This window comes from Salvia miltiorrhiza, chromosome 3 (assembly GCF_028751815.1).
Source record: "Salvia miltiorrhiza cultivar Shanhuang (shh) chromosome 3, IMPLAD_Smil_shh, whole genome shotgun sequence".
NCBI classification, from domain to species: Eukaryota; Viridiplantae; Streptophyta; class Magnoliopsida; order Lamiales; family Lamiaceae; genus Salvia; species Salvia miltiorrhiza.
The window spans coordinates 10636621-10649486 of NC_080389.1; the positions used below are offsets into that span (position 1 = coordinate 10636621).

General features: G+C 39.5%; 2 protein-coding genes across 4 annotated transcripts in view; one reads left to right on the forward strand and one right to left on the reverse strand.

Moving 5' to 3' along the window:
* The window catches only part of LOC131017521 (disease resistance RPP8-like protein 3), a 34230-nt gene that overhangs the window by 16100 nt on the left and 5264 nt on the right, over nucleotides 1-12866 (forward strand). Inside the window, exons 1-2 of one of the 3 annotated variants that reach the window (XR_009099644.1) lie at nucleotides 3009-3276; nucleotides 5178-6641. The gene's annotated coding sequence lies outside the window, so the exon portion shown is untranslated. Of the gene's footprint in view, nucleotides 1-3008; nucleotides 3277-5177; nucleotides 6642-6880; nucleotides 6988-12866 lie in introns of those variants that run through there. The other 2 variants (XM_057946293.1, XM_057946294.1) reach the window with 2 other exon arrangements.
* Nucleotides 10749-12177, reverse strand: LOC131018306 (uncharacterized). Its single transcript, XM_057947030.1, has 2 exons — nucleotides 11311-12177; nucleotides 10749-11216 (listed from the first exon to the last, which is right to left on the reverse strand). The coding sequence occupies exons 1-2, from the start codon at nucleotides 12175-12177 to the stop codon at nucleotides 10749-10751; spliced, it is 1335 nt and encodes a 444-aa protein (XP_057803013.1).

A 12866-nucleotide genomic window follows, 5' to 3' on the forward strand; every position in this document is an offset into this window, starting at 1 on the left:
GCTCTTCGACATGAAATTGCAAGTACTTTTTATGTTTCAAGTTGTTTTATCTTCTTATATTTTTTTATTGTAACAACTAAAATTGCATTGTGTGTATTAAATTTATGTGCAGCGGCCGATGGTATTCGACGACCATGAGCAGGAATGCATAGCTGCTGAAGGAATAGATCTGAATATTGGATGCCCTATTTCCGTCGATGATTTGTTTGAATGCCTGAAGTTGTTGGAACCGCAAGTCATTGATGACGACGATGGTGAACCGATAAGTCCAGCCAACAAGAAGAGGCGTCGTGTGATTACTGTTGATGAAGAGGAAGAGCGTGAGCAATCGGTTCAACAACAAAGAAGAAGCTCTAGGAGGCAGCAGAAAGATCAAGAGAAGGTTGTTCATGGGAGATGTTGTTGTGAATATGTAAGTATCGACGTTTATAAATTACAGCAACATCCGTTTGTTAAATTAATATTATCCTATCATTTTTTTTTATATTGAAGATGAAGGAGGTCATGCAAGAGCAGTTGGAATGCCTTAAGGGAATGCAACAGCAGTTGGCATGCCTTAAGGGCATCCAACGGTCGTTGGCTCGGCTTGAGAATAAACTCAATGGGGGTAAGCGCAATGACGAAGACTGGTATGAAGAAGAGGAAGATGACAATGTTGAGGAAATGGCAAACGAATTCGAACAAGTGTACGAGGAAGCTGATGCTCGGAAGGAAAATAATCAAGGACGGCTTTATAATGTTGATGTGAGTCAGAAAGACCTCGTTCAAAAGCATGACCTCGGGCAGAGGAATGAGCTTCTGGTAGACCAAGAAGGGCCTCAGAGGGATGGTGAAAATCTTATTGATGTTGACAAGGATTTGGATGCCAATAGGCGTTTTAACTTGGATGCCAATATAGATTCAAGTTTCGTTATTCAGAAGAATGTCGATGTTCCAACCAATGTGGATGTGGACATGAATGAGATCAATACTAATGCCGGATTGGAAGCGGATGCAGGAATGGAGACTAATGCAGACGTTGAGGTACATGCCAAGGTGGAGCCCAGTACTACCGATGTGCCGGCATGTGCAGCTTCGGAGACTAAAGCCCCAATGGAGGCAAGTGCTGATGGGGAGGCATCTTCCACCGTTGATAATGTCATGACTATCCTGCATGAATTAACACCAGTTATTATTGGTGCCGAGAAAGAAAATGCAGAATCTGAACAGAATGAAGCTGATTTAGAGGGTGAGAGGCCTGTTGTGGCACCTAAGAGTAAGGCAGTCGTGGCGGGCGATGGGCCGGTGGAAAGTTCTCAAATTGCCAATGAACCTGTCGTCGTTGAAACAACAGTTTTAGGTGTTGAGAAAGAGGTTGTGGTGAAGGGACAGATTAGTGGCCATACATATGGACAGAAAGATGGAAAAAAGGAAGCTGCAAGAAAGTTGGCCTTCCATAACAAAGACAGTGACGAGGAACAAACTGGCATAGTGTTTACGAGGCGGGTTCCTCTTGTGAAAAAAGAAGCCCCCCATCAAAGTCTCTTCCGGTTAAGATCACCCGCAGTGTAGCCCGTGATCAACCCCACCTCATCCCTTCACAAGCTCCTCCCACACAGAAGAAAGCGACGTCAGTTGAGAATGTTCAGGATGCACAGGTTGCCAATGTACCATTCCCTTTAAGGCTTGCCTCCAAACAGATGCTGGCAGTGTTTGAACGTTGGAAGAAACATAACGATGGAAGGGCAGGGTAACAATTATATAGTTTTTTCCTATTTTGGTGAATAATACTCCCTCCGTCCACTAATTGTTGGCCTAAGAGGCAAAACACAGATTTTAAGAAAAAGTGTAGTGAGTGGAAAAAGGGACCCACAAAATATATTGTTTATTAGTTGAGTGGGGAAAGGGACCCACAAAGTGTATTATTTATTAGTTGAGTGGAGAAAAAGTGTATTGTTTATTGGGACCCACTAATTAAAAAATTATAAAGACTTACTATAAATGGGTAGGACATAAATTGGTGGACGGACCAAAAAGAAAAGTAGGCCAACAATTAGTGGACGGAAGGAGTAATTTATATCTTATGTGGCAAGTTCCTAATAATATTGCTTTTTTTTTTCATCCGTTGTAGTGGAGAGGTGGCTAATCTTCCGGGTGTAGGAAATAAACAAGTTGAGTGGTTCCGAGAGATAAACAAGAGTGCAGAGGTGGAAGAAATGAATATTATGCTGAAAGACCAAGAGATTCAAACTAGGAAACTGGTAACCGGTTTTAACCTTCAAGGTTGCTTTAAGGTGGTTCTTGTCCCAGCATACCAAAGAATCCTCATGATAGCATTTTTTGATTCTCCTTTTGCCGTCGACTATGGACACATGTTCTTCTTCCCTAATATCTTTGTGTGATATTAAGGAGACTTTAAGGATTTGAGTTTCTTCTTCAGAGAGATCTGGAAACTCCTTTATTCTGCATTTGAGTAGAACGTCTCTGAATCTTCGTTAATCCTTCATGTGTGGACGCCGAAGTTTGCTTGCTGCGAAAGAACACAAGTGATTCCAATCAAACATGTCTCAAACCTGACCAAGTCACTCAACAAACTACAATCTCGAAGAAGTGTGCAAAGCTAAGGCTTTGAGAAGCAACAACAAGATGATACAACTCAATCCGATCAGACTCAATTCTCCATTAGGAGTGAATTTCCTAATGCAATTACCTTTATAAACGCACCCTAACAGTTTTATTGGTTCCTTTTTAAATTTTAATTATAATAAAATGAATAAGTCAATTTCATAAATGCAATTAATTAAAAAATTATTCAAAACTATATAATAATATCTATGTATTTTGTTTTCATCGTACAAAATCACATATGTTAAACGTGCATAGCACATTCCTTCTGTTAATTTTAATTAAAAAATAATTATCAAAGGCATAATGCATGTGGGTTACTTAAATATCTTTAAACTTTGTTTTTTATCCCTTCAAAATTTATGTGTGAAATAATAAGTCAACACTTCAGCTGGCTCGGGAATCGGGATAAGCTCGTGAGTCGTGATACTATTATTTTATTAGTGATTGTTAAATATGCACCTTATTTGGCTTCTTCAACTGGACATTCAGTATAATTATTATTCACAACTTTCAACTAACATTTTAAATCCCCAATTTCGAAAAAAAAAATGAAATTCACTATTTAGAGCTCCAAATCTAATCACAGTAAATACCGCCGGATTCCGCCGCGCCGTTCGCCGACCGTTTCTCGCTCGGAGCCACCACCTCCTTCCGTCGGCAGCAGCTAAGGTATGCTATCTTAACTCTGGTTTACTGAATCCAATACCTGTCTTCTTTTTCTTGTCGAACATAAATTTGCAATGCTTGCTTACTTGCTCTTGTCAAAATGGAATCAGAATTAGTTGTATCAATTGAAAATATGATAAGTTAAGAAGAAGAATATGAGTCTTTCACAGTGTGATTTATCGATTACTCAGGCTCCTCTACAAGCAGCAAGGCCCATTTCTTTCTATGAATTTTCTTTCTTTATTTTTTTGTCAAGAAAATAGACTTGAACTTGTGTTTGTGTTGAATTATTCTGTTTGTGTTTGTTTTGAAAGATCAATAATCCTTCTTCATTTTAGCTTCGGTGTTGAATTGTTCTGTTTGTGTTTGTGTTTTTGTTTCTTTTGAAGCTCCTCTACAAGCACCTCATTTGTTGAAAATGAAGTATTTTAAGTATTTTATTGCTTCTATTTAACCTACCCAATAAAATATATGACTTGTTGAGTTTGACCATAATTGTATCTGTGGCTTTGTGAGATTTCTTGTTTATGATCCCTCCCAACTCTGTTCTGACTTGTTCAAATATATCAAACTCTACCTTAATCAAATCACTCTCAGCTGTTCAGAGACAAGCAAAAAGATAAGGAGAGAGAGGGAGGATTAAGAAGTAAAAGAAATATTAATATATTTTGGTGGTAGGGTGGATATTGAATCAACTATTTGGATTTCTCTTAAACTTGTTTTTTACAATCCTATGTCAGTTGCAGTAAGGCAACACCTTGTTTCTTGAGAAGAGCAGTAATTCAAAAAAAAATACTCCCTCCGTCCACGAAATAAACTCTCATTTGATGGTCGGCACAGAAACTAAGAAGGCTGATAAAGGTGTCATGAGTGAAAGATAATGGTAGTTACCTAAAGTGATAAATGTATTGTGAGATGGGCCCATGAGTGGTAAATGATAGTAAATATAGAATATAAAAATGATAAAGGTGTTGTGGGTGGGCCCATGAATGGTAAATGGTACTCCCTCCGTCCCATTGGGCTTGTTCCATTTTCTTTTGGGCATGGTTATTAAGGAGAGTTAAATTATTGTAGTAAAAGTGTGTAAAGGTGTGGGTCTCATATTGTTTGTGGTGTAAAATCATTATCAAAAATAGAAATATGATAAGATCAATGGGACAGAGGGAGTTGTAATTATATAATATAAAAATGATAAATGTGTTGTGGGGTGGGCCCATGAGTGGTAAATGATAATAAATGTAGGAAATAAGAGAGGGCATGATTATCCAAAAAACATAATAGGAGTTTATTTGGTAGACAGAAATTTAAGGGCAAATGGGAGTTTATTTCGTGAACGGAGAGAGTACTATCTTACTTCATCCTCAAAGGCAGTACATCATAACCAAGACTTGAAGGTTTATTTCTAAACCATAGCAGAATACTGCAAAACTCTTGCTATACTTTCCTTTTATCTATGCTTTCCTGCTAATGTTGAAAGCTCTAACTGAAGAAACACATAAATACAAATATCCATTAAACTGCATAAGCTTATGTACACAACAGTAAAGATGCGAATGTTTTTAACTTTTTACACAGAGAATTTAGGCTTAATTAAAAGTTGGGGCTGGTATTACTAAAGTTAGTTTTATTAATTTAATAAACTAACCTAATGGGTTACATCTTACATGATTGATTGAAGATTAGACTTGCCTAATTAATTTAACTAGTACGCCCGTCCGTGCACCGACATTAAACGTTATGTTTAAATAGATAAATATAAATATTAAATCGAAAACTTGCATGACCGTAGGAAGTTTATCGAAATGTTTGCGCTTCATTAAATTTAATTAAGCCAAAAAAGAGGGTGAATAATTTCTTTAAACTCCAATTTTAATAATGAATGCTAATTTTGATTTATTATTAAGTACTCTCTCTCTTGGAGGCAACTTTTTGAGTCTATCGGAGGCGGCAGAGGTGTGTGGATTGGCGGGGGTTCCCTCCGACCACCTCCTCCTCCTCCGCCGCCTCAGTTCAGCGTCGCCTTCGATGCACTCCACGCCTGGATGGCCACCTTTTCAGACGACTTTCAAAGGCGTCTTCTCCGACCCATCGATTTCATGGGCATTTACCCGATCTACCGATCTGCCGAGCGCCATCAGCCGATCTGCAGCAGATCTGCAACAGGTGCCTCTCCTCCGGCTCCGGCTCCATAGCCGATCTGCAGCAGGTGCCTCTCCATGGCCGATCTGCGCATCAAAATTTTCTCCGATGGAGAAGAAGATTTTTGAGCGAGATCGTTGACCCACCAACCTTCCGCTTCCCACCCAGCAACGGCGACCCCGTCGGCCGTTGCCGTTCCCATCGAATCCACCCACACCGGCCACCGAGACAGTCGCCTCCGCCGCCAACAGTCTCCACCGCCGAGCTATTGAATACTCTCTCCATCGAGACCCACCCACCTTCAGCGTTCAGCGAGATCGTTGACCCACCCAGTTCGAAGGAGCTGCTGCGAGATCTGGGCCGCCGTCGGCCTCGATCGCCCGCCCCGCCTCCTTCATCCGCCGGCAAAGTGGTGGTGGCGATACGCCTCGCTCACCGCTTTAACCCCATCTTTAACCGCTTCTCTGGCGACTTCCACGCCGCGGTTTCTCTCGTGTTCTCAGGTTTAACAGCTTCCCCGGTCCGAAGCTGGGTTGAAGTTGGTATTCCGATTTTCTCCGGCAATAGGAGTGGCTGTCGGTTTCCACAAATATTTGTCCGGTGACGGCACTCCTCCCAACAAAGGCAGTCAATGCTCCTTTGTTCAAAGAATGCTTTTCTGTTTTACTTCTTGGGGGTTGCGCTCTTTTTGACTAACGCACTATCTGCTCAACCACCTCCAGTACTTTCCGCCAAAGCAGATTTCCTTGCCAGCGCTTTCCGCGTTGTGCTGACCGAGATATCTAACCTTGCAGAGCTGACCGACATAGCTGACATTGCAGAGCTGACCGCCAGAGCAGACCGACAGAGCTGACCCACAGCTGAGGCTCCAGAGCTGAACGTCATATCCGAGCGGAGGCTCCAGAGCTGACCGCCAGAGCTTTCACGCCAGAGCTGTCCGGAGCTGACTGGCTTTAGAGCTGCCCGTCAGACCTTCTCGCCTGAGCTGCAAGGCAGAGCTTCCTGAGCTGTCCGCCTGTGCGGATTCTCCTGCTCTGTTTCTCAAGAGCTGTCCTCTTGTTTTTCTTTTTCTTTTGTTTGTTTTACCACATTTTGTGGTTCTGTTCCATGGCACACATCCTTTGGATTTCCTTTGTGATTGTGTCTTTGGGCCTTGTATTTTCCTTGGGCTTGCCCAATTTTTTTCCTTTCACTCTTTTCAATAAAATTTTCAATTTTCACATGTAGCATTTCCTAGTCAAGTTGCCAAGTTGGACAGAAAATGCGTCGTTGCTTGCGAACCTTGAATATTTAAGAAGTAAAAGAAATATTAATATGTTTTGGTGCTAGAATCGATATTGGATCAACTATTTGGATTTCTCTTAAACTTGTTTTTTACCATCTTATGTCAACACCTTGTTTCTTGTGAAATGCAGGATGAATATTTAATAATAGAAAGAATTTAACTAAGCCACCAAATCTTTTACAGTTTCCATTGTAAATATCAAAAAGCGAAAGCAAATTAATTTGCTAAGGAAAAGGGTGTATTGATTCGGAAAGTAGATCAAGCCGAGTAAGAAGAGGAATCACAAGAAGGTACCTTTCTTTTTCTTTAATAAAAAAAAAATTAATTTTTTGAAATCTTTCACTTCAGGAAATTTTGTTAAACCCAAAATCGTTTGGATGCCTGAAGAAATTGATATTCTTGTTAGATTTTAATTTCTTTAATCCTAGTCTTGTTTGTTAATAGCTGTTATAATATTCTTTCGTAATATTAAGAATAATATGCACCAACAAATTTTCACGTTCAACTTTCAAAGCTTTCGACGAAGTGGAGCAAACCATGAAAATATAAATGAATAATATCACATTCCATTGGATTGCACACAATCTGATGAAACTTTACAAAAGTCATTGAATTGATCGCAAATTGGATATTTCTGAAGGGATAATAAGGAGATTTTAATGTTTAATTAGGTCTATGATTTAATTTATTAGATTTTCTTATTATAATATATAAATACATAAATTGTATCACCAAAATTTCTTGATTAGAGAATTATCTTTTATGTTCCAATTTACTGTATGCTTGTGAAAATTAGTGTAGTTTGATTCATATAGTTTGATGAGGAGGTATCATGTACAACCGGTTGTATCAACCGGTTGTATGATACAACCGGGTCACCCAAGACCAATATCCTTACCCACCAACAGGTCGTGGACTATCCAAATCCAAATACATATAGTAAGTGAGTTAAATTTGGGCAAGGTAAGAACCATGATATTTTGTGTAGTTGATATTTGGAATTGGGATCGAACGTTTTAGTGTGCACGTGTGTCCCATTTTTACTTTATTTTAATTTCTCTAGTACATTTTTTATTCAATTTTTCTTTTTTGTGATTTTATTATTGTTAATTAGAATTCATTATGCCCATTTAGGACATGTAATTAATTTTAATTTTTAGAATAAATTAATTGTTTACTAGGACTGATTATTACATAATTTGTAATTTAAAAATATGCAAATTAGTTTTAAAGAGTCTAATAATATAATACTAACTAGTATATCACATGTGCGGTGCACAAAAACTATCATACTATCCGCACAATGTATATGAAACACATTATTATAGTTATTAATCTAATCTAATAATATTAAAATTTAACTTTTAATGTTTATAATCTTTCTTTTTCTTTTCATCTCAAAATATAATGTAAAATACATATTTAATCTGATAAATAAATAAATGTATATGTTAGTGTTGCTTCCTTCAAACTTGGTGTATTCCACTGTGTTAAGGCAACACGAGAATGCACACAGAGATATATTGCAGCGGAAATAAAAACACTAGACACAAAGAGATGGAAAAATTCTTCAAGTTATAATTTATAACTTGAAGACGCCTTATGGCAAAATGACTAAATCGAGAATGAACAATACCTTTACAAGACTCTAGGTATTTAACACATGACACTCTCACTAAAAAATAAAACTCGGTTCAAGAGTAATACTCCGAAACCTTACAAAATAAAATAACGAGTGTTGACTCTGATGTTATCCCAACATACGGAATCACACTCGTACACAATAGCCCTACATGGCTTGATTTCTATCTGTAAGCTCTGGTTCTGACTGGGAGCTCTTCCTTGGCATTTATAGGCATCACCAACTTTCTCTCCAAGTCTTGGAAGTCGTGGATAGGTATAGGAGAGAGTGGTGGTATAGGTTGTTGAGGTTAGTCCACAAAGACGGAATGAGATTCAGTGTACCACACTTTATGTCCCACTTTGTGTCCCACTTTCAATTTTATTTATTTTCTTATATATTTTTTCTTCAATTTCAACTTTATATGCTTTAGTTTAATTTTGTGATTATTAACTAGGGTTTATTCCATCAATTTAGGGTATATAATTATTTTTTATCATTTAATTTCACTTTTATTAGTTAATAATAGGTTGATAAATTCAAAGTCATGGTATATACTTTTTAAAATTTTATTTTTTTAAAAAAAATTAAATATAATTCATAGTATCATAATAAATTTTATTTTTATAAAAAATATTTTCAAAATAATAGATATAAGAATGAGACACAGTGGCACACATAAAATTGTGGGACACTGGATCTCATCCCCACAAAGACCACTTCTCCCTTAGTTTTAGGAACTGCTTAACCACCTCTTCTATCTCACCTTTATCTTTTTCTTTAGCTCATTTTTTTCCAGACAGTGGCTCGGTTAAAACACCTACACAAAATGTGGAGAAAGGCAAAACAACTCCATCTAAAACAATGCATAAACATGAGTTTATTATAGAGTAAAAATCATCTCCAACAAACTTTCCCTTTTTGCCTTTCTTCACAAAACATAACATATCTCCCCCTAAATGGATGTTCTCCACCTGCATTTGCACTTCTTGAAAGAGCAATTTACACCATCCAGAATTGGTGGTCGCAGAAATGGCAAAAAGGTTGGACTCCATGTTGAAGCAACTATTCTGATAACAACGAGGATCACACTCAGTGTATCGAGTGACCACTCTAATACCACTTGTAAGTGTTGCTCCGTGAAACCTGAATGTGATACAATGTGTTAAGACAACACACAAGTGCACAGAGTAATGTAAAGAAGTGAAAAAATAAGTGGAGACAAGAAGTGAAAATTTTCCTCAAGTTATAAAATAACTTGAAAAAGCCCTATGGCAAAACTTTACTAAAAACGAGAATGAACTTACACTTACCTTCAATATCTTTACAATGAACTAGATATTGAACCGAAGACACTCTCACAAAAGACTCAAACAAGGTTCAAGAGCTACACTGTGAAACCTTTACACAAACAATGAAAGCTAGACGCAATGTTAACCTAACATAGAAGATAATACTCGAATGAACTTGCTCTAACTCTCCCAAAATGATCTGCAATGAATCCGTATTTTCTGAATCCACTCTCTTGGCTTTTTATAAACGCTCAAGCTTGCTTTCCAAGCTTTGGGAGACATGGATTGAAGTGGTGGCTAAGTTGATGTATGGTTTGTTGAGAGTCGTTAGGTTTTCCACAAAAGTAGGAACAACCTTAATCACCCCATTCTTCCTTCTCCACGCCTGCTCTTATCATATCTTAGCCTTGCACTTTCTCTTCCTTGATTTTAGGATCCACCAATAAATATTAAACCTTATGCAAAAATAGAAACGTGAAGAATGGCAAAACACAAAACAAAAATCCCTATGAAGTAGGTTAGTTAAAATGGAGTTGAAAAACTCCAACAAACTCTCCCTTTTTGCCTTTCTTCACAAAACCAACAAATGACCTCCTCCTTTACGAACTCCTCCTGCACGAGAGATACTCAACACAAGAAACGACAAAAAACACTAAACACCAACAAAAACCTTAACATGCCAATAGAATAAAAAACAAGCACACCAATTCAAAATAAAAAACAACAAGAACACAAAAATAGACAGTGTTTCTTCACCAACATCCAACAAGTCAAAAACAAAAGAGTTAGTTGACTTTTACTCCTCCCCTTGTTGTCCATCATCATGCTCCTGCTCACCATCATTTTTTCCCCCTTTTTGGAAAGACATGAGCCCTGAATTGTGGTCCTAAGTCCTGCAATCCTCTCCATATTGACCATGTGATTTTGAATCGCAGCCTGTTCAACATCTTCAACCTGTTGCAGCAGTGAGATAAACACTATACGTGACAGTAGGGTCACCAGACCACACAGGTAGGTTGTGCTCCTCTGAGTCATTCCATGGAAGATCCGCCACCTTGGTGGAGCTGAACAGAAGCGTGTTGATGGTGTAGATAGGAATGTGCTCTAGCATCTTTGACGGTACTTTTTCCCTTAAACCCTAATTTTTCAGAACCGTGTAAATGAGTGAAGGAAAATGAAGAAATGCAAGTTGGGACTTATCACTGCAGGAGGCAATCTGGTCAAAGATTGTTTGCCCAAGATTGAAGGGCTTGTTGAGGCCAATACAATACAGCAAGATCCCATGCTGTTGGGTGACCACCGTAGAGTTAGAGGAGACAATCCAGTTGACTGTCATGACCTTGTGGAGGACAGAATACAGATGAGTAAGGGACGATACCTTCATCGGTGGTGTCCATGTGTGTTGATTTCCACCAGTGATAACACGTGCCACAGCATCTAGGTCCTTCACATTCTCACCTTGGACCTCAGGAAACTCAAAGACTTCATTGATAACACTAGGAGACAGATTGTAAACTTTGTTGTAGACAAAAATCTTCCCAAATTTGTTAGACAACGGATCACCAAAGGAAATATGCATATTCGCATAGACATACTGTATTGTTTTCTTAACAAATGACCCAACACCAGCATAAACAGACAACCAAAGATGCCTAGATTTCAGAAACTTGACCAAGTTAAAAGCAGCAAATTAATTGTACCTCATCCACTATTCTTTCAGTGTAACATACCGCCCCTTGGATAGTTTTCCTACGAGTAGCGGCTGCGACGTCGTAGAGTTCAGTGGTGAGAGCTTTTTCCATCTTTAAATCAAAGTCGCTGAAGGCATGGTATTCATCTGATTCTTCATCAACCACTGCTGCTTTTGAAGATTGTGTCTGGTGGGCATCAGATAGAGGGAGATCGGACAGCTTCTTCCCCTCAAAAGATTGTCCTGTTGCCTCATCATCACCCTGGGCATTTGATTCATCACCGGAAGTTTCCTCCTCATCTTCAAGATCGATGTGAATAGGCGATTTTGGGCCTGATTTTCGCGGCTGTTGTATGATGCGATCAGAACGGCGCGTCGAAATTTTTCTTGGTTTGGGTTGCTCCACATTTTTTTGGCTTCTCTTCTTTGGATTTGGGGCCACCTTCGTAGGCATTGATGAGTTGGCCGGAGAAGCAAAATGAACGGTGACTGGAAGAATGACATTTTGTGGATCGGGGTAAAAAACCCTTTCAAGATTTGTGGCGGCAGCGGAGGCCTCGGTCGACCTAGCGGTACTGGAGACAAGGATCTCTGGAGGTGCGGTGGTGACCGGAACAAGGGTTTCAGAGATTGCTGTGGAGGTGGCGACAGGGGTCGCAGCGACGGTGGTGATTGGGGTTGCTGAGGGAGTGGCGGCGGTGACGACGTCCTGTGGTTGCTCTTCCATCGTGGTGTTTTGGGCGAAACTTTTCAGGATGGAGGGCTCCGTCTCCGTCTGGTGAGAAGACGGTTCAGCTTCGGACGACGGAGCAAGTGACAAGGCTGTGAGCGCCGGTGGAGAGATCGCCGGAGGAACAGTTGCCGGCGACGCAGCCATACCTGCAAGAACTGCTTGCAATTAAAGAGTTAAGAAAACAATACAGTATGTCTATGTGAATATGCATACTTCCTTTGGTGATCCTTTGTCTAACAAGTTTGGAAAGATTTTTGTCTACAACAAAGTTTACAATCTGTCTCCTAGTGTTATCAATGAAGTCTTTGAGTTTCCTGAGGTCCAAGGTGAGAATGTGAAGGACCTAGATGCTGTGGCACGTGTTATCACTGGTGGAAATCAACACACATGGACACCACCGATGAAGGCATCGTCCATTACTCATCTGTATTCTGTCCTCCACAAGGTCATGACAGTCAACTGGATTGTCTCCTCTAACTCTACGTGGTCACCCAACAGCAAGGGGTCTTGCTGTATTGTATTGGCCTCAACAAACGCTTCAATCTTGGGCAAACAATCTTTGACCAGATTGCCTCCTGCAGTGATAAGTCCCAACTTGCATTTCTTCATTTTCCTTCACTCATTTTATAGGTCTGAAAAAGCAGGGTTTAAGGGAGAAAGTACCGTCAAAGATGCTAGAGCACATTCCTATCTACACCATCAACACGCTTCTGTTCAGCTCCACCAAGGTGGAGGATCTTCCATGGAATGACTCAGAGGAGCACAACCCACCTGTGTGGTCTGGTGACCCTACTATCACGTGTAGTGTTACTCAAACAGTGTTTGTCTCACTG

Coding starts and splice junctions, on each gene's coding strand:
- LOC131018306 (XM_057947030.1), bottom strand. CDS start 12,177: ATGGCTGCGTCGCCGGCAACTGTTCCTCCGGCGATCTCTCCACCGGCG. Junction 11,217..11,310: donor CTGAAAGAATAGTGGATGAG/GTACAATTAATT, acceptor TCATTTGTTAAG/AAAACAATACAGTATGTCTA.